Source organism: Esox lucius, chromosome 16, assembly GCF_011004845.1.
Source record: "Esox lucius isolate fEsoLuc1 chromosome 16, fEsoLuc1.pri, whole genome shotgun sequence".
Taxonomy (NCBI): Eukaryota; Metazoa; Chordata; class Actinopteri; order Esociformes; family Esocidae; genus Esox; species Esox lucius.
Window position 1 is genome coordinate 18,633,652 of NC_047584.1, and position 27,440 is coordinate 18,661,091.

General features: G+C 43.4%; 1 protein-coding gene across 7 annotated transcripts in view; it reads right to left on the minus strand.

Moving 5' to 3' along the window:
* The window catches only part of tanc1b (tetratricopeptide repeat, ankyrin repeat and coiled-coil containing 1b), a 142,156-nt gene that overhangs the window by 28,975 nt on the left and 85,741 nt on the right, over positions 1 to 27,440 (minus strand). For 6 of the 7 annotated variants that reach the window (XM_029125838.2, XM_020054922.3, XM_010890827.4 and 3 more), the window contains exons 7-10: positions 26,778 to 27,098; positions 11,795 to 11,917; positions 9,996 to 10,280; positions 5,299 to 5,456 (exon numbers count right to left, since the gene is read on the minus strand). In XM_029125838.2, coding sequence (XP_028981671.2) covers positions 5,299 to 5,456; positions 9,996 to 10,280; positions 11,795 to 11,917; positions 26,778 to 27,098 — 887 coding nt within the window. Of the gene's footprint in view, positions 1 to 5,298; positions 5,457 to 9,995; positions 10,281 to 11,794; positions 11,918 to 13,408; positions 13,575 to 26,777; positions 27,099 to 27,440 lie in introns of those variants that run through there. The other variant, XM_034286718.1, reaches the window with a different exon arrangement.

Consider the following 27,440-nt stretch of genomic DNA (forward strand, 5'->3'; position numbering starts at 1 on the left):
CACTTTGCAGGTGACACCACGTTGAAGTCCCACAGCATGCGTCTACTGCAGAATGCCTGTCCCAATGCACACAGACGTCCCAGAGAGGCCAGAGAAACGGCTGACCCAGGAAAACACCAGTACGGACGCCATCAGAAGAGAAGTAGGGCCTAAATCTGCTCACGCAAATTCAATGGATGCAAATTACTTGCCCCACTGCAACGTTTAAAAACGGTCTAATTTCCCATGGGTGAAAGAGAATCCTTGTGAACTGATAAGGAATGGCACATTAGCTGTAAAAAAGTAGTGCCCTAAAACCCGGGAAATTCTTTGTCACTAGTATCCAAAAGGCAGAGGAAGCTATCTGGCACACAACTGTATCCTAGGATCAGGGAAACAAGAAAATGTAAAAACCATTATTGCTGCTACTTTCTTCATTATGTTTTTTTTTTAACGTTCGCTGGTTAAGGGCGGTTATTGTTCAGGTAAATGACCGCAATTACTTTAATATCTGCAACTACATTCTGCAGCTACAGGGATGGGATGTTGATGAGGGCAAGTAGTTATTTGCTACATGTTGTGCCCTTTAGCAAGTACCATTTTATTTAGACTTGGACTCAACTCATTGGTGACTTGCCTGTTTGACTATTGGTGATTTGGATTTTACTTCTCATGACTTGTATTTGTACTGGACTTGATGGCCAAGAAAAGCAGAATAATATAATCAACACTAGATTTAGGGAAGTTCCACACCCAGTTCCACCTATATCAGCTGGTGGAATATGAGGGAGAAGGAATGGGCATACAGGCTCTCTCTTTCAGCCTCCAAAACACATACACATCATGCAGGCATTGTCTTACTAGCGATCCAGTGACCAACCTTCTAGCTAGTTAACCTTTGCTTTATTAAGCAACAAAAGCTGCTTGACCAAGAAAAGAAAAGCTACAGATTCAGAGATGTTTTCTGGTCGATCCCAGGCCAAACCCACATCTTCCACTACCACATCCGCACCGAGCAGGGGTTGTGGCCAGCCAGCGGTCCTGGAAGCCCGCTGTAAAGCTGTGAAAGGTCAGTACTGAAATGATGAGCCTGTGTTCTCTCTGTTTTCATAGACTGTGAGACAGATTAGCGTAACTGAACCGCCAGCCCTACAGCATCCTGCGAGCCTGAGAAAGCTGCCGGAATCTTCTGTCAGTGTGCTCCTGAGCTGTTTCTGTTTCTTTTGATTTCAAGTTAAGTTGTTAACATCCCTGCAGGACTTGAACCTGTTTTTTGCCTCTGTGTCCTTGCTTTGTCTCATGCTAAAATATACATTATATATAAAACTCACAATAACCTGGTTGGATAAGAGTGTACGGTTGAAGCACCTTTTTATTACAGCACTCAGTCTTTTTGGGTAGGAGTATGTTAGCATGGCACATCTTGATGTGGCAATATTTGCCCACTCTTCTTTGCAAAAGTGCTCAAAATCTGTCAGATTAGGAGGACATCTCCTGTGCACAGCCCTCTTCCGATTACCACACAGATGTTCTATTGGATTCAGGTCTGGACTCTGGCTGGGCCATTCCAAAACGTTAATCTTCTTCTGGTGAAGCCATGCTTTTGTGGATTTGGATGTGTGCTTTGGGTTGTTGTCGTGCTGAAAGGTGAACTTCATCTTCAGCTTTCTAACGGAAATCTAAAGGTTTTGTGCTAAAATTGCCTGGTATTTGGAACTGTTCATAATTCCCTCCACCCTGACTAAGGCCCCGGTACCAGCTGAAGAAAAACAGCCCCAAAGCATGATGCTGCCACCACCATGCTTCACTGTGGGTATGGTGTTCTTTGGGTTATGTGCAGTGTTGTTTTTGTGCCAAACATACCTTTTGGAAATATGGCCAAAAAGTTCAACCTTGGTTTCATCAGACCATAACACATTTTCCCACATGCTTTTGGGGGACTTGATGTTTGTTTTTGCAAACTTCAGCCGGGCATGGATGTTTTTCTTTGTAAGAAAAGGCTTCTGTCTTGCCACCCTACCCCACAGCCCATTCATATGAAGAATACGGGAGATTGTTGTCACATTTAGCACACAGCCAGTACTTGCCAGAAATTCCTGCAGTTCCTTTAATGTTGCTGTAGGCCTCTTGGAAGCCTCCCTGACCAGTTTTCTTCTTGTCTTTTCATCAATTTTGGAGGGACGTCCAGTTCGTGGTAATGTCTCTGTTGTGCCATATTTTCTCCACTTGATGATGACTGTATTCACTGTGTTCCATGGTATATCTAATGCTTTGGAAATTATTTTGTACCCTTTCAATATCTTTCAACAATGAGATCCCTCTGATGCTTTGGAAGCTCTCTGCGGACCATGGCTTTCGCTCTGAGATGCAACTAAGAAAATGTCAGGAAAATCCTACTAGAACAGCTGAACTTTATTTGTGAATAATCAGAGTCACTTTAAATGATGGCAGGTATGTAATGACTTCTATTTAACATGAGTTTGAATGTAAATGGTTAATTCTGAACACAGCCACATTCCCAGTTATAAGAGTTATGCAACCAGGTTAGTGTAAGGTTTTTATTTTTCATTTTTCCCCCTCGAAGATTTCAGTTCGTTTTTCAATTGAATTGGTCACATTATAGGTCACATTAAGACTGGAAAAAGTTCTGACCAGACGTATCTTTGTCTCATTCTATTACATCACAAAAACCTGGTATATATTTACACACTCTATATAGACAGTCTATAACAATAATTGTGGATTACAAGGTTACTCGCTAATTGTGCCAGCCCTACTTGCTGTCAATATAGCATACTAATGCGAGGAAGACACGCAATGCCTTGAAACTGGTCATGTGGTATTATGTTCACGGGTGACCAGATGTCCACTGCTGGGGATAGATCAGGATGAAAGAGAGGAGACCGCAGCTTGTTAATTAGAAACTGTTTTTCTGTTCAGCTTTTCTGTAGGCAACTGAGAGGAAGGTTGCAGCATAGTGAGGTACAATGTCTCACAGATGTGGTTCATATCCACTCCATGCAGGTAACTACCTCATCAAAAAGACATGGACATCTGGTGGGTCACACGTTCCAAGGTGATACTTTGCAACACAACCGGAAGTTTCTAGAAAGGACGTCTTCCATTCATTTAATGTCATTCAGAGACAAAGCCTTGAAGTCTAAGTGTATTCAAATGAAGATTCTGGCTTTACCGAGGCCTTACTGCAACTGCAAACGCTCATCATGTACTACTGTATCATGAATAAGAAATTGTTTTTGAAGAGATTTCCTTTTCATTTAGCCGGGATGACTGAAGCTATAGTGTGGGGTGGCAGAAACAACACCACAGGATGAGTACTGCTTGGAGAGTTGCCGTTGAAAGCAGTTTAGTGCATAAGAGAGACTCCCAGAGTTAAAATATGTTCAGATGGGCTCCAGTGGTGTGTGGCTCATTGAGGCTGGGCTCATCATATATTCCCTGCAGCAGAGGATGGCTGTTGTTATCTCACGCTATGCTATTCCATGTTAGCCCTCATCTGATCCATACAGGGCAGAAGTGGAAAAAAATGAAATATCTTGTTGAAAATAACTAAAAAGTGGGGTTATGACCCCATGTGGGGTCATCTGATTTGAAAAAAGGGTTGCAAGAAAAACTGATGAGGGATGTGAGGGATTTCTGTTCACCACCCACAAACTTTAAGTATATTTATATGATTTACGATGTCCAATTTGCAATTACGGCCTTGCCTTGGAACAACTCAAAGAATCCTTTGATCTACATCAGAGGCGAAAAGACTAGAATGTACATTTTACCGCACTAGGAACAATTATGAATTAAATGTTTTAGTGAAGTTGAAGAATTTATAAACATCTTACAGTAATATTTGTATATGGTGTGCTAAGCTGCATAATGACCCCTATATGTATCTCTGCAATAAAAGTATTTGAAACGGAAAATGACATAAGGGGATAAATACAGTATATATGAGGCCATAAAATTATCTGGAAAATGTATGATGGAGATTTAAAAAGCAGTGGGGTGGAACAATTAAGTGGTGAATAAGCTGCAATCACAAAACTCAGCAGGGCACCTCGAAGGCAATTAACACCTGAGCAGATCCACTTGGTTAGACTAATAAGGACAAATGGATGTTGCTACACGTGCATATGTTATTATGGTACATTTCGTTATAAGGATGTCCATTTTGTAAACGTGGAGCCACATCCTTCTAGATGTGAGTATTCAACCTGAGGATTCTCTGAAAATACTCCTTACATGTTCATTCTGCAACAGAGTCTACATTCTGAACAACAGTCTGTTCCCTTTATATTGCACCGCTAATGGTAGGATTAGCCCAAAAAAGAATCTCCCTCTCTGTGCGTGAATGAAGAGCGCACAGGCAGTCACAGCATGTTAAAGAGTCTCTCCCTGCCCATTGTGTTGGAGAACTGGGCCCAAGAAACTACGCAAAGGATATAAAGTTCAATTTAATGAAGGAGAATTAAGAGCAGCGCTAATTTGACTGAGACCGGAGCTCACCGCAAATCAAACGGCCCTATGATGTGAGAATGAGTTCAACAGGAACTCTGTGATTGTCTTTAATAAACATTCAGGTCCTCCAGGGAATTTTTACTTTACTTGCATCATATAAAAAGAAATGAGTGTAAACAAACATAAATCACCGGAATACCGCACGCAGAGTGGTTTTTTGATCAACTCTTATGAATACTAAAGGAAACAGCGTTAATATGAAAGGAAGCAAGTCAGTGACTCCACAGGGGGTGGATGGAAGGATGGCATGAAGGACAGAAGAAGTAGACTGAGAGAGAAGGGAATTACGTGCCTCTGCACTACATTATTAGTTAAAGTGAATGCTAGCCCTTGGGACGCCAGACTTCATTTAAAATAAAGACACTCTCACCGACTTTTCGCTATTCTGAGCACAAAGACACCCTTCATAAAAACAAACCATTTTCCTTAAACCAGACTGGGGAATTGAGGATATGCTCCAAAGCAATCAGGTGTAATAAACCCATATCCATGCAAACCAAGAGATGACCAACTTCTCTAAATGCTGTTATCTCAGAGGGAGAGAAGCAGGTGGCATCTTATTCCAAAGTGCTGCTTTTGACCAGCACTCTGAAAGTGATCTGGGATACAACAAAGTCAGAATAACAACTTTACAAATGGCAGTTCTGGGCTAAGGTTCTATGATGGGGCTAGTTGATGAACAAATGGCAGGTCTGGGCTTAGGGGCTATGATGGGGCTAGTTGATGAACAAATGGCAGGACTGGTCTAAGGGGCTATGATGGGGCCAGTGGATGAACCTGCGTTACCTTGCTGGCCAGGCGTTTGACGGCCTCCTCCTTGCGTCTCTGGATCTCGGGGGTGCTGGGACAGCTGCTGTTCCTCAGGGTGTTGGTGGCGCTAGGCGGTGGGTTAGGCTGCGGCGGCTGGCTGAGAGGGAGGTCTGGACTCCTAGTGTCCCCACCACCTGAAGGAGCAAGCAGATGAGACACGGTCATCAAAGTCTTTGTCAGGATGTCTTTTACTTCTGTTTCGGGGTCTGCAATCATACATTTTCATTCATTGTTTGATGAAATAACACATTCTGGTTCTGACAATGAGTATTGTTTTTCTGTAGCTGAGGCTGGTCCAGCTGTCACTGCCTCCGGTGCACAGATACCACTGCAGTATGGGTTTAATGCCTACGGCTATTTGTGGAACTCTTCTCTGTCAATAAAGCATAAAATATTCTGCCCTTAGAATATTTATATACATCGATCAGCCATAACATTATGACCACCTGCCTAATATTGTGTAGGTCCCCCTTTCCTGCCAAAACAGCCCTGACCCATCGAGGCATGGACTCCATTAGACCTCTGAAGCTGTGCTGTAGTATCTGGCACCAAGACATTAGCAGCAGTTCCTTTAAGTCCTGTAAGTTGCGAGGTGGGGCCTCCATGGATCAGACCTGTTTGTCCAGCACATCCCACAGATGCTCGATTGGATTGAGATCTAGGGAATTTGGAAGCCAAGTCAACACCTCGAACACGATGTTGTGTTCCTCAAAACCATTCCTGAACCATTTTTGCTGTGTGGCAGGGCACATTATCCTGCTGAAAGAGACCAATGCCATCAGGGAATACCATTGCCATGAAAGGGTGCACATGGTCTGCAACAACGCTTAGGTAGGTGGTACATGTCAAAGTACAATCCACATGAATGGCAGGACCCAAGGTTTCCCAGCAGAACATTGCCCAAAGCATCTCACTGCCTCTGCCGGCTTGCCTTCTTCCCATAGTGCATCCTGGTGCCATGTGTTCTCCAGGTAAGCGACGCACAGGCACCTGGCCATCCACATGATGTAAAAGGAAACATGATTCATCAGACAAGGCCACCTTCTTCCATTGCTCAGTGGTACAGTTCTGATGCTCACATGCCCATTGTAGGCACTTTCGGCATTGGACAGAGGTCAGCATGGGCACCCTGACTGGTCTGCGGCAACGCAGCCCCATACGCAACAAAATGAGCTACAGTAGCTCGTCTTTTTGACCGGACCACACGTGCCAACCTTCGCTCCCTACGTGCAACAAAGAGCCTTGGCCACCCATGACTCTGTCACCAGTTCACCGCTTTTCCTTCCTTGGACCACTTTTGATAGGTACTGACCCCTGCAGACCGGGAACACCATCACAATTTGGCCCTTATCAAAGTCACTCAGATCCTTACGCTTGCCCTTTTTTCCTGCTTCTAACACATCAACTTTGAGGACAGAATGTTCACTTGCTGCCTAATATATCCCACCCACTGGCAGGTGCCATAATAACAAGATTTCCAGTGTTATTCACTTCACCTGTCCGTGGTCATAATGTTGTGGCTGATCGGTGTATACTACATTTGTCCCCCATTTGTACATATATAAATAAACATAAATTATTATATATTAAGCTTATAATTAGGTTCAGCATTATTGAGCATTTTACAACTACTGACAGCATAGAAATGACATCAATATAACCAAGACTCATTCTTCATAAACATTCAGAAGTCTCCATTCAAAGTGTAAAACCAATCACAGTCACTTCCTGTCATAACAGCTCCTGACCAATCAACAAAGGAAAACCCTTTTGTTGACTACATGTTGCCAAACGTTATTTCAACTCACAGTCTAATCTATTTGACAGACCTTTTACACTAGAGCGCCCAAAATGATGGTTGTAATATTAAATACGATAAGAAGGATGAGGTTCCATTTTCTCCAGGCAGTGTCACGTCCTAAATGCCACTGACTGAGGATATAGCAGGCATTCAATGTCAAATAGCACAGGACTGCTTATCAAATTCCAGCCACACATTTCATTCGTTTCCTGCAGGGGCATAACATTTGTTTCCTGAGCAGGGAGGATCATTAGGTGGGCCCAGTCATCACTAGAATCATTTTGTTTAATCCAAACGCATGCAAAGACAGACCACAAACATATAGCCCATTAACTATACTCCAGTGCTTCCACAACAAAGGGGAAAGAGAAACAGGAGAGGGCTCTTGGGATCGGAATCACAGAAGATCAGCAGCCTGACATTAATGAGCAATCACAGAGAGTTTACACTAACACAACGTACTGTGTAGTACAACATACATACAACAAGCTGTGCCAGCAGAAATCATAGAGATTATGTTACTCCTCAGAGAATAAGCCTCTTCAAAAAAGACTCAACACAGCCCTCGCTGCAAAACTGAGACAGGTACTTTACTACATTAAATTTGAACAGTAGTGGCTGGGGATTGAACGTATTCTACATGTGCTCCTTCATAAGGAAGTACATTACCTCCCATGATGACAATCCTGTTCTGTCAGATTTACAACAACCATCTTAAAGAAATTATTTAGTTTAGCAATGACTGCAGCCAAAAGATGCCTGACATTTCAGTGAGGCCCTGTGTAGTTCCAATGGTAGAGCATGGTCATTTCCACACTGCCAACAGGGTTGAAGGTTCAATTACCACAGTGGTCCAGTACAGTAATATATGCACACACAACTGTAAGTACTTGTGGATAAGAGTGTCTGCTAAAGTACATGAATGCATTTCAAACCAAAGAGATCCTCTCATTATCTTGTCATGTAGTCTGATGAGACAAAAATAGAGCTTTTTGATCTAAACTCCACTCGCCGTGTTTGGAGGAAGAAGAAGGATGAATACAACCCCAAGAACACCATCCCAACCGTGAAGCATGGAGGTGGAAACATCATTCTTTGGGGATGCTTTTCTGCAAAGGGTCAAGACGACTGCACCGTATTGAGGAGAGGATGGATGGGGTCATGTATCGCGAGATCTTGGCCAACAACCTCCTTCCCTCAGTAAGAGCATTGAAGATGGGTCGTGGCTGGGTCTTCAAGCATGACAACGACCCGAAACACACAGCCAGGGCAACTAAGGAGTGGCTCCGTAAGAAGCATCTCAAGGTCCTGGAGTGGCCTACCCAGTCTCCAGACCTGAACCCAATAGAAAATCTTTGGAGGGAGCTGAAAGTCCGTATTGCCCAGCACCAGCCCCGAAACCTGAAGGATCTGGAGAAGGTCTGTATGGAGGAGTGGGCCAAAATCCCTGCTGCAGTGTGTGCAAACCTGGTCAAGAACTACAGGAAACGTATGATCTCTGTAATTGCAAACAGGTTATTGTACCAAATATTAAGTTCTGCTTTTCTGATATATCAAATACTTATGTCATGCAATACAATGCAAATTAATTACTTAAAAATCATACAATGTGATTTTCTGGATTTTTGTTTTAGATTCCGTCACTCACAGTTGAAGAGTACCTATGATAAAAATTACATACCTCTACATGCTTTGTAAGTGGGAAAACCTGCAAAATCGGCAGTGTATCAAATATTTGTTCTCCCCACTGTATGTTATTCACTCACTGGAAGCAAACCTGGGTCTCCCACTGTATCTTTAAGTATGCCACAAAGCTATACGTTTGCCAAGTGTCAGTTTAGCATCTTGACATTAGATCATTTTGTCACACATTAACATTACGCCAAGTCTGAATATTTCGCTAAACACCATTAAGCATTGTTAAACTGACGTTTCTTATTAAGTTTACTTCCACCATAATAGCATCTATGAAATGTATGGCTTTTTAACAGTTTTTTGAGATGTTAATGTGTAACAAAATGATCTAATGTCGAGACGCTTTACTGACACTTGATAAGCGTGCAGTTCTGTGGTTTAGTGGCTAAATCCAGTGGTTCGAATACAGTGCGGGTAACAACATTCATCACTTGTGGGCCGGCTGAACTAGATTTGCCTCGTTCCTTTTCTGGTTTTTGCAGGGGCCCAATTGGGACAGTGACTTGCTAGTTTTATTAGTCTGACTTGACATTTTACTGGCCTGGGGCCATCATTATTGTTGAGACCTGGTAGAAAACCAAATGTATGACAGGTAACCTCACTATATAATTAATGTATAGACTACATGAGAATACAACGGCCTGTCAAAGCTATCTAAATCTTTCTACAGTGCAAGAAAAAATGAGGCCTACTCCTCTTCAATTATTAGTGGGATGAAGTAAACTCCTGACTAGAAACAGAAGCTATGACAGGTAGCTCCAATTGTATTATTACCCCCAATGTACCCGTCCATCTGCACAGCAGCCACGCCCCTCACATGGACAAAAGATGATCGATAATGTTTAGACAGGTGGTTGGGATTGTAAATTCAGACATGGCCCAGCCCATCTCTGTGTCTTTTTTCATCTGCTGTGATAATAAACACAGATTTCCACCCCACAAAACCCGGCAGTGTAGTTCCTAAATGGTGCACTGTTTTTACTACTACTAGACTGATTGATGAGCCTCTAATCCTGTTGTCCTTAGCAACCCCACTGCTGTATTCTCATGTTGGTCAGAGGGTCAAAATAGTCCCTATTCCCAATATAGTGCACTACATTTGACCAGGACCCATAGGGGGTCCATTCAGAAGTAGTCTACAGCATTATATAGGATGTCGACAGGGCTAACTCATTACTTTTGGGCGATGCGCTGGGGCTGTTGGAGGCAATCTGGCGCATGCGTCCGCCGTGACAGCTGAGCGCCACCAGCCGGGAGATGGCGGCCGTCTTGCCAAAGCCCACGCCACCTACGACGACGGCGCCGCGGCTCTCCGCGTTCTCGCTGCCGCCCTTCAGCGCGTCCTCCAGCTGCTGGAAAAGCCAGTCGCGGCCCACGAACACGGAGTCCGTGGTGATGCTGGGCACCTCGAACAGCAACGGCTTGAGCATGATGTCCACCGGCTTGTATGGAGCGAAGCGACCTGGAGGAACCAAATAGAAACAGATAAACATGTAAACCTGTTTCATGGAGCGCATTTGTTATTCCTCATACATTTTTACACCGGTGCTGGAAGGATGCCAAGCACAGAGAGTGGAGAAACAATTCACAGCGCTGCTCCCTGGCTGGCGTGAAACCAAGCCTTGGTTTTGGAAAAACCAGGCAGAGTCAAGGTAAAACTCACTGAGATCAACATCTTTTACTGCTGGAATTTGATCAGAATCGTCTCACTCATTCTTTCGTTTTTCACACCATCTGAGGAATACGAATATCTCCGGCTTTGACATGTTAGTTGATCCGCACTGGAAATCAGGCACATCTGTCTACACCAGGTGTGATAAGTGCTGACTGTCAGCCTGGTGATAAACACCTGCTGCAGGCCGGCCGGCCGGCTCTTATCATGGCTGGTAAGGGGGAGGAGAGTCCCTCATCCACTGCTCTGCCAGCGAAACAGTGAGTTATTTCTCCACGGCAGCACTCTCTCTCTTTTTCACTTTTAGTTTTCTTTTTCTCTCTATCTTGGTGTGATCTGTGAACCCCCCCCCCACCCCCTCTTCTCTCTCTGAGCTGTGACTAGCTACCTCCATTGGCTAGGCTTGTTTGCAAGTGTTCTCCAACAGGGGGGCTAGCACTGATTGTTTCTCGCTCCCACACACACACCTTGCCTGACCACCGCTAGTCCGCCCTGTCTACTGACTCACCAATGAACTCCGGGAATAGTGGTTTAGTTGAAGAAGCTTTTAAACAGCCATGGGCAATCATGGAGGCAGATAGTAAAGGTTTGCAAATTAATGAAAATGCCTTTTTCTCTTATTGCGGTCAGTCTGCTTACCGTGTCTGGAAAGCCAAATACATAATGTTCATAAATATGGACGGTTGCACAACAGCGTGTCTACAGGGACTGTTTACATAATACCAACAACTCTGTACTGACAGCAGCAGATAATACAGATTTTAAAAAAGACGTTTAAATAGTTTGCAAGAATTTAATGATGTAATACTGCATTATTCATGACGTGAATGAAATATTTACAAGGCAAGATTTTGCTCAGCCAACACTGGGAATTTGTACCAAGATAAGAGAATAGAGGGTAGCAAACTTGGAGAAACGGGGTCTCAATGGTGTAAACAGAATAGTCGCTGTTTGAAAAGCTCCTCTAAGGATAAGCCTGGTTGTTGAAGTGCCATTCCTAGTGTACCACTGTAGTCATTAAGAAAAACAGCACTTCTGTGATACATGGAGTAGGAGTTGGAGGGCTGCAAGTAGCCTAACGGTAGATGAGCTCAGGCAGCAACCTGATGCTAGATCAAAACACAGAGCCGATAAACTTGAACAGTATTTTGTTCTGCCCTGAAGCAAGGCAGAAAAACCCTTACTGTAAACACGCAACTCTCCATTTCGATGGTGTCGGCCCTTGTGTGCAACTGACAATGATAAGGCGTTGCTGTTTATTTGTGAAAGTGGCCGTGCTGTTCAACAGCTGTATGGATGAGTACCTTTGGGGTCCTGTGGTGCCCTCCCCCCTGTGTTATGCCAGGGCAGCCGGATGGAGGTCCGCAGGGGGGTGTTACGCTGTTCATCAAGATAGTTCAGATCTTCCAGCTTTGTGGAACTGGTTGCTGGAGAGAAGGAGAGAGATTGGAAACTATGAGATTATGTGAGGAGACATAAAACAGGCCGCCAGATAAGACATTCAGTCTTCATATGCAGTGAAATGACTGCGCGTCATTGGACGAATGATTGTGAACCGTTTCCTCCGTGATCGTGAGCTAAAACCAATCATAGAAAACATGTCGCTGGGGAAATCAAGTCAATAAATCCCAATCTTGGACCCAGGGCGTGTCCTAGAAAAACTAGGAGTAAAGAGGATGACACAGGGATCTACTGCGAGTGAGATCCTCACTGTCGATGGCAGGAGTTCAGGCGGCAGAAAGTGAACAGGGGTTTGGTCAGAGAGGTAGACCCTGTCCATGACAGTTCCATGGTCCAGGCTCCGGCCATTTACAGCTGACGGAAGGACAACAGCATCAATGCCCTTTCCCTCCCCCAAGTCCTGCATTCCCCACCCTGATCTAAACTGACAGCTGTGGGGGATCCAAAGGGAGAAGTCTGTCCCCAAAAGACTGTACTGTACAGTAATGTACCACACCCAACACACCCAACACACCCAACCCCTACACATCTCGAAGGCGTCACACACCCTTTTCTACTAAAGCCAGCCTTACTACATGGACCACTGACTGATAACATACCGTAGGCTACAGCTACACTACACAGAGGACTCACAGAGCCCAGAGCCACAGAACATTCAGCCTGCAGCCACAGGAGAAGAAATAGCCATCAAGGCAGGGTGACTGCAAATACTTTCTGTCATGAGCATCGATCAAAATGGGTGATGATAAACAACAGCGGACTGCTGTGCAGAACTGAACCACAAACTCTACCTACCGTCTGAGCCGGCATCCTCTGGCAGCACGCACAGAGACAGACAACGGGAAAACAAGGTCTCCGGTGTTCTGGAAACAATGGGATCACCATGGAGACCCGGCCGTCCTATATCCAGCATCCTTTTTTAAAGAGGCAATACGGGATTTCAGCAAAAACAAATAGGCTAACCTGCCACTATTTTGGTAAAGAGATACATAAAAGTACCAATTTCAGATGTCTCCCTTAACAGGCAAATTAAAGCCCTCTTTTCCTTGCTATTCCATCCTCCTAAACCTGGATAACAGACAAGACTGTGAGTGACTCTCCGCCCACGAGTTACTCACAAGAATATTCCCCTAATTAAGGACCCATTTGATAACAGAGCAGGCAATGCAGGGGGCACATCAATATAACTTTGAAAGATCTATGAAAAAGAACAACAACTAATTGTCAGCTAATAGCAACAGCTACTTAATCCCATCACTTTCTATACAGCCTACCTGTTGATGTCAATGACATATTTCAGTTCCCAAATTTGAGTAAATAATAAAAGAGACCAAACTAATTTGGAAAGCTCTTTGAGAATGTACTATTTCACACAATGCTGACTTAATGTTTAAGAGCTCAGAGCTCAATGCTCCAAACGCCGTCCTGTATCACAACAGGCTCAAGTAGCTACTTACAGTTAGTTAGCAGCAGTAGAGCCAGAGAGATGGGCAGGATAGAAGTAACAGGTCTTAACCCTCCTTATTCCTGGCTTGGATCAGATATTCAGGTAGGTTGAGAGGCAGGCAGGGGGGAGGCCCTTTGTGGAATAAATCTCCCCTGTGGGCTTGGCGCTAATCGGCGTACCAAAGTGAATCTTCTGCCCCAGCGCTCTCATTCCTTGTCCAGGCACACTGGCCGCATTCAACTGGTGACTGGGCTTGGCAGTCCAGAGGCTCTCTCTCTCTCTCTCTCTCTCTCTCTCTCTCACAGCATTAGCAGTGCTCCACGCACAATGAACGCGGGTGCTTTATGCTCCCCCCCCCAACACAACCCCCTCACATGGATTTTTGTGCAAGTGGAGAAAAAAGCAGGTGAATGGAAGGAAGAAATCAAAGGTGGGAATATGGTGAGACTTGCTGTCCTCCAATGTGGCTGATTACAGTTTGTACTGGGCAACTCGACTCACAGAGGAATTAATCAATGGTCCTCCCTGGACTGCTGCTGTCAGAGAGAGAAAGAGATAGAGGGAAAGGAAGGCGCGTGGGTGGTGGAGAGGGAGGGGGATGAGAGAGTGAATAGCAGGCCACAGAAGAAGGGCAGGATAGGATAGTGAGAAGTGGAGAGAAAGAACGATATAAAGAAAGGGGGGTCGGGGATGGCAGCAGGTGGACGAGAAGAGATGGAGAGAGGCAGCAAGAGAGAGACAGAAGTTAAGTTGAAACAAAGTGTGGCGATCCACCTCAAACGCATCAGGCAAGCCCCATGCTGAGACTGTGGACCTCAGTGAGATTACCATCTGTCTGCCTATTCCTTCTTTACCTCCCTACCCTTTACTCTCTCTCATAGCAGACACATTGAAACTGGTAGCCGTACATTATCTACCAGAGCTGTAATAAAAGATATTCAGTTGCAGACATTGCTTTTTGCTCAAACCAAAGGAGACAGGGTTGATTCAGTGTGACTTGGTTCTAGTGGTATAGGGCAATCTCACTGGGCCATTTGTGTTTTCATTTCATCTTGAAACACAGCTCACTGGAGCCAGCAGCATTTCCCGCAGGACAAAAATGGCAAATCCGGTCTAATGTAGGAGAAGAAGATTTCTGCTGTATCATCTTTCTTGTTTTCCATATTTCATTGAATCTCCAAATATTTTCCAGAGGGCTAAAAGCCTCTTGCATCCTTTCTCCTTTTTCTGCCAATTACATTTTCAAGGGTTCCACTGTCATGGTAAACATTTATTTAAATTGCCAAATCATGTGGAAAGTCAGAAACATTTTATAAAAATAAAATGTAACAAAAGAAAAAGAAAGCGTCAGAATTTCTAATAGAAAAACCGTAGAAAGATGGAGTTTTTTTTTTTGCTGAACCAGCACTGGGCTGGATTCCAACCCACGCTGCACCAATACCTGCACCCAGGAGTCCAACGGGGGGGTTGTGAGTTTTAACAGCTCTTCAGGACTTGGATGATCAGTGGGAATAGTCCAACTTCTGCCCTGCATGGATTATTTCAGGTCTTGTGTTGTGCGCTGAGAATATTTTAGCAGAGTTTTGAAAGGCCTATCTACCTACAGTACACTAACTCTGCTGAACTGGGCAAACATACTCACGTACTCGTCCAAACACACATACACATACTCTGTGTAGACATTTATGTATATACTCTTCAGATTACCTGTTTTGGTATTGTGATCTTTCTATTGCGTTTTGCTAGCATGATAATTTATTTCTTATTTGTATTACTGAGTTATACCTTGGTTGTGTGGTTTGTCTATTCTATTCATCCAAACATTCAGTTGAAACCAAGAAACTTGAAATTGGGTGTGAAGACATAACTCGCTGTCATAGAGGGCAAAGGGTACTATTGTTGTTTTATATTGGAGATTTAGATTTTTTGTAGAAGACAATTCCTGCCTTGTTGAATTTACTAGCGGTCTTGATGTTTAGGCTAAGGAAAGTGTAATTCATTGTTTGCTCTAGGGCAAAAGTGTCAAGGTAGAATTTACAGTACGTTTTTGGTCCTCGCAACAGGACCTTTTTTGTAACACCATTAGTTTTATCGTCCTGGGATTCACTGTCAGGCCCCACATCTGAGAGAATGCATGCAGAGGATCTAGGTGATGCTGTACTATTTCTCTCCTTTATTCTCTCATTCTCAATCTCACTTTCTCTCCTCTTCGTATTCCCACAGGGAACAGATCATTGCTGGTTGATATGATAAGGTGCATTAATATGAAACCTTGAAGTTGTGTGTTGGGAGCAGCTTTGAAGCTCTATAGATGTGTCAGGCTTCTTTCTGATGAAAATTTTATATTTTCTGTGTCTCTGCCCTTTGAATCCCTCTCTTCTTTGTCTCGTATCGAAGCAGTAGGGGTGCTGAACTGAGCCGTGAGTGTTGTAGGCATAGCCTCGTCTGAAACCGTCAAATCCTCCCCAGTACTTGTGTAGCCCATGTTCAAAACACCAAACCTTACCCTTACCTAGTGCACAGCTGTTTAAGGGAGACGTTTGCTGGAGGGTGCCACAAGGCCATATTGGTCTTGTCAAATACAGTTTACCAAAAAGGGAATACGGTTCCATTTAAAATGCAGCCCTTGTTATTCTAGTGTTCTCTAGTCTAAATGCCTTCAGACCACTCCTGCTATCTTCAAACCCCCCCCCCCCCCCCCCGCCTCTCTGGCCTGCCCCATCAACATGCCTTGAGCTGCTATTGCAAGTCTAAAATCCAGAGGGATAACACACAGAACCTAGTAAATAAATAATGTTCGATTCCTCACGTATTGACGCTGCCAGCAATCTGCAGGTTACATCTTAACTGGGTAGGAATATCAACCAAATCTACATTTAGGCATTTCTAATATAGAGTGCCCTCCAGAATGAGAAGGCAAAAAAAGTGATCAAAAATCTCCAAGATTCAACAAAGTCTTAAGTCTTTGACAGAATTAATATGGAGTTAGAACCTCAAGAATGTTCAGAGGCTGTCCTTGGATATAACCAGTTAGTGTGGCGCTGACAGCACACACCGCGGGGCACATGGTAGAATGTAAAAGAGCTTTAAAGCAGACCTGAGAGGACCATGCTTCACTGGAGCTCTGCATTATGCCACCTACATCCCCACACCAGGGCTGCCCAAATGGCACTGGCAAATCGCATGAAAGGACCGAACTCCATGTCAACGTCATCAGAACTAATTAGCAATCAACAGGGTTAAAACTAAGGAAAATGAAATACGGGTAAATTCTACATATTCCTGATAAGCAGTGCAGTCAGCTCTAGTTAATTCTATTAATTCACATGACAGAATACAATTCAACTCAGAATTTTGCAATGGATAAAATGTAAGAGAAAGGTTGCTAATAACATCCCACATGGCGCGAGTCCACAAAGCTAAGCAATGCTGGGTCCTGTCAGTCAAATTCTGTCAGAGGGCTCACTGAAGGCCAGCGGCACACAGTGAATCAGAGAGGAACGCTTCTCCACTGGTTTCTATACATCAGTGAGCACCACCCAGTTGAATACTAATTGGCTGCTCAAAATTGGACCCGATCGATTCCTGAAGGAGATGTCTTTATCTTTGTTCCTGCTCTAACCTTCTTCCCCATTGGCAACTTTGAAAAAATGTACAATTTGGCTCATGTCAACGTGACCTTTCAAAATGTTCTGGATGAAAAGCTGTATTGCTTTCAATCACTGTCTCCCAAATGCAACCTATTGTCTATTCTGCACCCTATGGCCCAATGTAGTGCACTCTGTAGGGAACAAACTGAGCTAGTAGATGTCCGGACGGGGTCAGATTTGGCAAGATGGATGCTATGTGAAGCGCCAACATTACAGAAGTGAGCCGACAGAGGTCTTTAGGGAACCTTGAGTCTTCATAAAACACTCATGGAGCAAATGGGAAACTTGATGAACACTAAAGGAACCAAAGAATCCTATCAACATAAATATGGATTTCCATATTTGACTAGATATAAATATAAATAAGATACAAAAACACAAACTCCATCTCTGGTGTATCAACTTATACACCAGTGATTAAAATACATGACTTGAAGTAATCACTCTGCAACATGTGAAGATGACATTATTCTAAAAGATAAGGATGTAGCTTTGTGCTCTAATCACAAGGGCATTTTAATTTTTTTCATGATTTTGTCTGGAGATTAAATGCATAAAAACAGAATGAATTAAACAGAGAAACTATTTACTTGAATCGAGACTTGTACTACTAATTAGATTAATTTCTACGAATTTTAGCCAAGGTTGAGCCTCTGAAAAACTAGTACCAGTGCTGCATGTTTTAGTAACCTTAAAGGGATAGTTCAAACTAAAATCCTGTTTAGGTGAAATTCCCATTACTTACGGTTTTGTCTGAAGGCCCATGTTGTCATATTTCACGATAAGCCATTCTTAACTTTTCTCCCAGCCTGAAGTTTCCATCATCAGCTTCATCCAAATTAATTAATTTAAACCATGTTACTCAAACTAGCAAAAGCTGCTGTACATGCAGAAACTAGCTTGAAAACAAACTTTAGGAACCTGTAATGCTAGCAGTTACTTTTCTGATTGCACACTGCAGTGTGTCCTCTGGAAAATGATCTTGCTGTGGGGGGAATGTTGTTGAGCGTTGGTGGGAGTGGGTGGGGTTGAAAATATTTCTATAGTTCAGCTCATTTATTGGGGGCAAGAGGCACATGCAGGTAGCTAGATGCCCTCCTCCGTTTGCTCCACCTCTTCTTTCCTTTCTTCCTTTCACCTTTCTTCTTATTCTCTCCTCTCCATCTATTCTTTCTTCCTATTCCCTCCTCCATCTATTCTTTCTTCCTATTCCCTCCTCCATCTATTCTTTCTTCCTATTCCCTCCTCCATCTATTCTTTCTTCCTATTCCCTCCTCCATCTATTCTTTCTTCCTATTTCCTCCTCCATCTATTCTTTCTTTCTATTCCTTCCTCCATCTATTCTTTCTTTCTATTCCCTCCTCCATCTATTCTTTCTTTCTATTCCCTCCTCCATCTCTTCTTTACTTTCTTCCTCTCTCCTCTATTCCTCCTCTATTATCTCCATAGCTTCCTCTCCCCTCTGCCCTGGTAGGGTACTAATCTGTTTCTCCATATTAATACGATAATTTAGGTTATTTTTCTTTATTCAGACTTTAATTCAGACTTTTCATCAGAAGTTACCTAAGACTATTGTTCCTGGAGCCAATATAATTTTTGCTGCAACAGACAAAAATATTTCAACAAACACAACTTAAAGAAAAATCACATTAAAAACAGATCAATTTAATGTTGGATGAACAACTAGCTAGCAAAACCTGCTTTGCCTTTCTTCATTGTTTCCCAATATAACTTTGGATACAATTGTGGCACCAATATTAATGAATATGTCTAAACGAGGTAATAATAATTAGTGTTTTAACTGAAAAGTTAGTTAATTAATGTGGTCATTCAAACAAACGACTGGTACCTTTAACACGCGTTCCTATGGCGATCTCCTTCCTTCAACAGAGCAATACACTCTAAAATAATTAGTTTTGAGCATCAGGTGAACAAGAGTTGCTCCGCGCATGGTGCTCACAGGGAGAACAACTGTTTTTTTGAACACAGTAACACCTCGATCACACCTACAGCATCAAAGCAGAAAGCTTGCAGAACATTTTGTGCAGCTATGCAATTACTCAGAGTGCATTGATTCTCCACAGGTGTTGCATGCTGCTTTTTATAAAAAGGAGAGAATCATTTTTGCTGAGCATATTGTGTGTCAAGTACAGTAACCACCGATCTTCTTCTAAAAGCCGAAGCTCGCCAATCAGTGGGTGAAAGTCCCCAATCTGTTTTCACCATCTCAGCAGTTGGTCTCATTTTCAAATGAGTCTATCAATACTATCTTGACTATTTAGAATTGTAATAACCTCCAAGCTTTTAATTTTAGGTTGAGATTATATTATAGGCTGTAAAACTTGACATGCTTGCAATGCATTTTCTGAAATATGTACTATTAATGTTGTAGTTAGTGAATTATCAATAAAATATGTATGTCATTTTTTTTTATAAGAGAACGTTTGCTATAAGTGCAACCAAAAAAAAAAGACATTTACCCTTCGCTATTACTTTCGACCTGCTTCCACACATTTTCAGGCATACATTAGATAAATCCAACGCATACACAAGACCAAACGTTCTGAAACTGCATCTGCACTGCAATACTGCAAGCCAATCGCAGCGTTCCATTTGAAATGAATTCACTTCTGGTGTATAACAGCGCAATGACGTTGTAGGTGTGATCGAGGCTTAAGGACATCTGTGTTTCTTGTACAGCTCACCTGCATAGAGCGTACCGATGGCTCCAATTACTATGACAGTGCGATCTGTCTTGCACCAATCGCATGCAGAAAAAAAACATGCTAAATACCCTTAAGAAAGATGTTGTCCCCTGATAAATGATTTGTCCAACAAAACGTTTTGATTACAGACGTGGAGGGAAAGATTTTGTCACGGCAGGATGCCACGGCAACACAACGGAATCACTGGCATACTGCAAAAGTAACTGCTGGAATTGAATAACTCAAATTGGCACTATTTGCTCTAAACACAACATTTCCTGCTCAGTGATGATGGAAAAAGATCCTGCTGACACTGTTGTCAGCAATTATATATTCTTCAATGGAGTTTAAAATTGTAGATGTGGTGAAGAGGATTTTGGAATCCACACACACACACGATGGACAGTCCAGATGACACATGGCACTGCAACTCTGTCTGGGGAATGTCATGTTGAGGTCAACCAAATTGCCATTGCCCAACAAGCTGCTAGTGAACAATTTCACAGTTTCTGAATTACACCATGCTACATTGTTAGCGTCAATATCATTCAGAGCCAACACCTCCCAAATATGTTCGGTAATGTCTTCAACCTGATCCAAAATATCATGCTGCAGTAATATTCTGTCAGCTCTATTTTGTCATTTAGAAACTGTATGTGTATTAGAATTTGAGTGCATTTCCCAATTGTGGCTACCAAACATTCACACAATTCTGAAAGCAAATGGTCATACAGAAGTCATAGAAAATAGCTAAACCATAGATCTAAATATAATCTCACTGACATCTAGTAGTTCAATACTGGTAAATAGGATTGCAGTGTCATCTTTGGGACAATTATGTCAATTTCTAGTTAGCTAATTGCAATTTGTAACGTGATGGTCTTTTATTCTTAGAAATGCAGCATCATTTTGACAGGCTCGGAGAGAAGTAAAGAATTACTAATTTTGAAATACAACACCACAGGCCTTCAGACATAACCCCAGGTAAGGGTAATTTTGCCTAAACTATAACTTTAAGGTATTCTCTGATGAATAGGGATCCTTAGTAACCAGACCATGGAACAATGGCTGTCCATAATGCCTACTTGTGTTCTGGGGGGAAGCAGAGGACAGGCCGCCGCCAACCAATTTGGACTAATCATCTAGACACAACAAGACACTGTCATGCTCAAGAACAAAACAACAGATAATTCACCAGCCGTCAGATCCATTAATTTAGTCTTACTTTTAGTTCATTAGTTAGTCAGCTAACCGAAACTCAACAACAGACCATTTGTAGTTGGACAAAACTATTTGGATGTGCTTATAATGGAAGTCAGATGTAGCCTAAATATCTTTTCATTTTCTTGCTATTGAGGAGTGAAATGCCCCTAGGTATACGCTAGAGCCAAACGTTTCCAGAGCCAATCACTGTAACATAAATAAATAAATAAATAGCCATTGATTTGGCCAGTCCTAATGTAGCTGTGGCTAGTGTTAAAGCAGCGTTTGACTCGCTAAGCCATGCTATATGGCTTAAGTCTGATGTCTTGAAATATAATTCTTATTATTTGAGCGGAACAAAGAATGCACAAGGCTTTGAGTTTGAATTCTTGTCCCCAAATGCCTTGAATCTGCACTGGATAAAGCAAATATCCATCTTACCATACCATGAAGGTGTCAAATTTGTTTACAATAGAGCAATGGCAGACAGAATGGGTGGCATTTACCCCCACCTTCCAATTGTAACCCCACACATCAGTCTAGAAACACCTCCTACCACCCTAACCCTCTTAGTTCTCATTTAGAATTCTACTCCCTGCAGCCGCCACTTTGCATACAGTAATAACATTTACATATTTGGTTACTGTTACATAGCCCGTGTCAGAGGCAATCCTGTTTAAAGCCTGTGGCACGTCTGATGGGGTTTGGGTCGGCAGGGGGAGAGCCATCTCTTAGAAGCTTGCAGAAGCTCTTACCGGAACCCCAGTCTGCATCTCAAATAGCACCCTAGTCACAATATAGGGCTTTTTTTTTTAACCAACACCTAAAGTCATAGGCTTTCAACTGCTGGTAGCATGGCTAAACGGACTACCACAGCCAACAGCTCAGGAGATTGAGGGGTAACACTAAAGTGGACACACATAGTTTCAGTTAAAATAGGACTTGTTTAATAGGAAGAAGCTGGTGTGATAAAGCATTACCAAACTGGAGGACGTGCTGCTGAACCCACAACACTTAAGAACTAGAAATGACCCTGTAGAGATGTGAATGTCTCTGGGGTGTGACTTGTGCTGGGGATGTGAAAGACTCTCCACCTTTCTCTTCTTAAGAGAAAATGTCACACACAGAGAGGCGCATTGATTCAACACAATGCCTGGACGCGTCCTAAACGGCACCCTTTTCCTTATAAAGTGGACAATTTTTCCCGGAGCCCATAGTGTGTATAGGGAATAGGGTCTCATTTGGAATGTATCCAGTGTTGTGCCTAACTGTACAGCTGGAACTGTTGCTGTAGTTGAAATCCTCCAGGGGTGCGGGTTTCCCAGACATAACAATAGCCAGGTAGTAAAACGGCTGTCAGATTAGGAGCGTGTGTGTGTGACATCACTACATTATCACTACATTATGATTCAGCTTCCAATGTTACAGTCATTTGCAATGAAACCCACAGTCTCATTCCGTCACGTCATTTATATTGGGGTGGTGTTCAAACGAATAAAGCAGTGGTGATTCCTGAACCAGTGATCTGGCTCTGTGCCAGTGTGACTTAATAACTCAAAAGAGGTTTCCCAAATGGTGCCTTGTTCCCTATATTGTGAACTACATTCCACTAGAAATAATTTGACATTTGGGAAAAATATCAAAATGGCACATTTCAGGGGACTGGGATGAAAAACATTACTAGGCAAAATGAATGGCTCAGAGAGCAGCTTCACAGATATCTAGTCTATACATACAGAGGGGCCATACAATATCCCCTAAAGTCAAGTCTCCCAGCAAGTTGTAGAACTATCATAATACTGTCAGTGTATTGGGAGTATGTCAGTCCTGTCTTTGATTTTAAGGAAGCATATTTGCGTGTTTATGGTAGGTTAATGTGTCCTACTATGTCTTAAATGTCTGAGATAAGACATTTGGTTTGGTTTAATGACTAGGTTTTGGTTTCTGTCGTCTCACTGAGACAGGTGTTGTACTGGTATAGATGTGACCTAGCCAGTTAGACGCAGCTTAATGTGCTCAAAGTGCTGCTTTGAATTTCCCACAGCAGCAGCTCAAAGGTGGCAGGACAGTCGTTTTGTCGGCCGTAATCACACACACAGGCTAATGACTCTTCTGAGACACACAGACAGATTCCTTTGCACATATCTTACATTAAAACAGGGCTGTGGAACATGCAACAGATGCACAGAGCCGCCAACACCCACCCCCCCCCACCCCCCAAAACCCCCCGGAAACAGATACTTAATTCAAAAAACGTCCAAGAACCTGAGAATGGGACAAATGTTCTTGTATATGTAGGCAGACAGATGTCTGAAGGACAAAGCAGCCATGCCGATGAAGGGGTAAAAGCAGCGGGTGAAAATGTTATTGCCTCTGACCACAGAACATTGGCTGTCTGTTTCGGTTATTGGTTATGTCTGAAGGACAAAGCAGCCATGGTTCGTTGACAACAATCAGGTGCACACCGTTGCATGGGAAACATTCATCTTATGGTATCCATACCATAACTGTTCAACTTTGAGCAAGTAGGTGTCAATCAATGATGTTGTGTCAAGCCTCTTGCATCAATCAGACAGTGGGGATTTCCTTAGGACTCCTTTTTCTTCTCCACAGCATGACTTCCCTATTGCCTGCCCCCTCTTTTACTCTCCGTGTTTATTGGTCAGTCTTTCTTCATCAGTGTATCCTACAGACGTGTTTCCCGTGTGACAGACACAGGGAAGAGGCAATCAGGAAAACTAGAGACCAACTGCCCTGTAGGCACTGTCTGATTGGCCAGCTCTGCGTGACTGTGGGCTGTTGTCCTGGTCTAGACAGGGACGATGTGGAATGGTAGATAAGCATCCACGTTCCTTATGCGGTGCACTACTTGTGATCAGAGCCTTATGTGCTCTGCCAAAATTGCACTATGTTGTGAAAAAAGTGCCTTTTGGACCCGATTCCTTCGACCTTGTGAAAAAAGCATTCAACCTTCCATGGGTAAAAGAGGTGAATCAGTGATTTACTACACACTCCTTCAGTCTCTATTACATGCATACAGTTAGGAACTTGCACACACAATTAATGAACCCAATTAAGACAGCACATATTGTGGGATTGTTAAAAAGCAACAATCCCTAGCTCTCTTATATGAAAGAACCAAGAAAAACCTCAGTTAAGTCCCAAATGACACCACATTCCCTATGTAGACCAGGGGCCTGTCAGAAGTACTGCAATAGGGAGAAATTAGTGTGCCATTTGAGACGTAGTCTCACTGATGAATAAGGACGTTCAGGTCCGTGCCCCTGGCCACAGGTGACAGAGCCAGGTCATCTGGATCATCAAGGGGCTCGTCTTTCCATGTCCTTGCTGTCTGCTCACAGGACGTCATAACCGACCATAAAATCAGAGGTGTGACTCCAGCTCAGGCCTCAGGGGAAAAAACTGCATAACAGTTACCTCATCCTACAAAGACCCAGAACAAAGACAAGCTTGGCAGTTCGTTAAAAAAGAAGCAGTGTCTGTCCATGTGTTGGTGTCTCTGCGGGTGTGTTTGTGCAAGCGCCCATGTGTTTTTCTGTGCAGTTTGAGCTGTGCCTTATTGCTATTATAAACCACTTACCAATGCAACCAGAGGAGTAAAAAGTAATGTGATGTCATACCTATTGTATATGTAAGCAATAAGGCATGAGGGGGTGTGGTATATGGCCAATATACTCGGGCTAAGTCCTGACCTTAGGCACGATGCATTGCGCTTAGAAACTGGGCACCAATGCAATTCGAGCAGTAAGAAGTGATGTCATACATGCCTGTACTGTGTCTCTTACAAACGGGTGGTTTAAATACTGAATGCTGATTGGCTGATAGACATGGTATATGAGACCAAATAACATCACTTTTAACCGCTTTAATTGTCAGTAACTGATTAATAAGGGCAATAAGGCATCTCTGGGGTTTGAGATATTATACCAAGGCTAAGTGCTGTGTCCAGGTACTCCGCAATGCAACGTGCTTAAGGTCAGCTCTTAGAGGTGGTCACCCTCGTGCCTTACTGCTTACATATACTAACATTTATTTGTACTGTTCTTTTGATAATGGTTTATAATAGTTTATAATAGTAATACTATGTATACAGTATTGGCCATATGCCACACCGCCTCTTGTTTAAGCTTATTCCTAAAACATACCACAGCTTTCAGTGAATCAGCATTCATGGTTCAACCCCCCTGGATCATAAGTTTGTTCATATCTCAAGGGTATAGATATCACCATGCAGTTAAGACGAATGTCTGGTGTAATCACTACTCCTAGTAGAAAGCACAGTGAATATGTTTGTGTACAAACATGTATCTGTAGTACACACACTAAAATGTTCTTTCTTTCTCTCTCTCTCACACACACACCTGATTGATCAAAGGCAAATGTAGTGAAGAGGATTCCATGCTCTTTAAAGCTTTTTTATAACTAATGCGTTTCTATTCATGAGAAAGCTGTGATGACAGACAGGGCTCAGGGGATTTGGGCAAAAGCTGACAGCAATACGGAACATCTAGAGAATCGATTAGGGCAGCAACACTATAGGAGGAGGGCTCACTGGATCCCTGACTAAAGAGACATCTTATCTAACCATTCAGATAAAAGCCAAAAAACGTGTATTCTCACATTCCCACTGACTGTTTTTGGCTAAACAAAAAGTACTCTCGCCGCATAATCATTATTGCCTGGACCTACATGGTCAAAAAGTAGTGCATTATATAGGGAATAGGTTGCCATCTGGAATGTACCCTCATAAAACCCTCCCTGCATGCTAACACAATGGGTCCTGCCAGGGTTTCAGTTTTGCATGGCATAGCACCATAACAAGTAGGGGAAACAGCCGTGGCTTCCTGCTCACAGCACATACACAGAGATTCAGTTTCACAGAAACATTGGTGCTGTGGGGACCCGAAGAAACAGGGCCAAGGTCAGAATGGAAAGATAGGGAGAGAGAGAGAGGGGGAGAGAGGGGGAGAGAGAGAGAGGGGGGGGGGGGGACAGAGAGGTAAGGAGGGAGTATTACAGCTGTGTACATGAAAAGTAAAGCCACAACTGTTCATGAATTGTGAGGAATGTGGAACGGATCAATCAGACACCCCTCTGTTCTCTGCTTGGAAACGGCAAACCCAAGTCACATGACTCTATGCTGCCCCAGGATCCACGTTGAATCCATGGCCTTCCTCCTGAAGAAACGGCAATCTGCCTCCTCTCTATATACCCCCACTCACTCTGTACTCCTCTCCTTGTCATCTGCTGAAATGGCACATCGACCCCTCGGTTTCTACTCTCCGTCTCGCTCTCCCTCTGTCACTTGTTCAGCTGGGAAGTGAAATGACGGGACAGTTGTGTCCGTGAGCCCGTCCCAGGGGGACTGTGGCAGAGCAGACTCTCTGGGGACCTGGGTCAGGATGTTCTCTGAAGTACCACCATCGTTAGATCTTAAAAGAAGTTGCAGCCCATCACCAATCATTCTGGGTCAAGAGACACAGCAGACACAAAGTCATATTGAACATAGTATTCACTGAGACAAGATCAAGCAGCCCTTCTTCTTATGACCCAATGCCAACCGTCTCAAACCAGTGTACAAGTCCAGATAATTCAATCCAGTGTACAACTCCAGATATATCAAACCAGTGTGGGCTACTTTTTAGGGCTCCCACTGTTACTGCAACATTCCGCTCCAACGAATGAAAACTATCCATATAAGTCAAACTGGTGTACGAGTCTAGATAAATTAAACCAGTTTTCAGGTCCAGACCTTTCCAATTGTTAGCAGCATGAAGCAACGTGAGGAAAGATGCAATACCTGCAACAGAGTTGGGCCGCGGCATCATGAGGGATGAGGTTGTGTGTGCCGTGGGGTACGGAATGGGGCCCTCTGGTGGGTGGCTTGGTCCTGCTGCTCCTCCTACAGCCCCTGCTGAGAAGCCTGTAGGGTGCTCTATCCTGGATGGGGTAGGGGTCTCTGGGGGCCCGCTGGGGTCCTCCTCCGCCACGGGAGAGCACGTATCGGCCCGCACGCTGGGCGCCAGGCCATGATGCCCGCTGCTCCTCAGGCTGCCATCTTTACTCCACTCCAGGCTGGAACCGCTGCGGTCGTCATTCTCAGAGGAGCTGGTGATGGTGGCTGACAGAGAGAGGGATGGGAGAGGGAGAGAGACAGCAGAGTTGAAAATCGGGGGAGAATTTCCTCATCAGTATTTCTCTACATCTTGATAAGGAGTGAAACAGCATCAAGCTATAATTGAGAACTTATGATTCTTTAGCACTCCCACCATTTTTCCTTGACCTTATCAACACCCTCCACTTGATTTGATATTTACTGCTACATTTAGCTGCTACTAGTGAGAACTATTCAGTGCTTGGGGTGGGGGGATTTATGGCATTAATCTCTTGCTCATTCATTTCCAGCTTTGTTTTAACCACCATTATTCTCTCTTGTCAAACGTCTCCAGAATGGAGTAGCTTA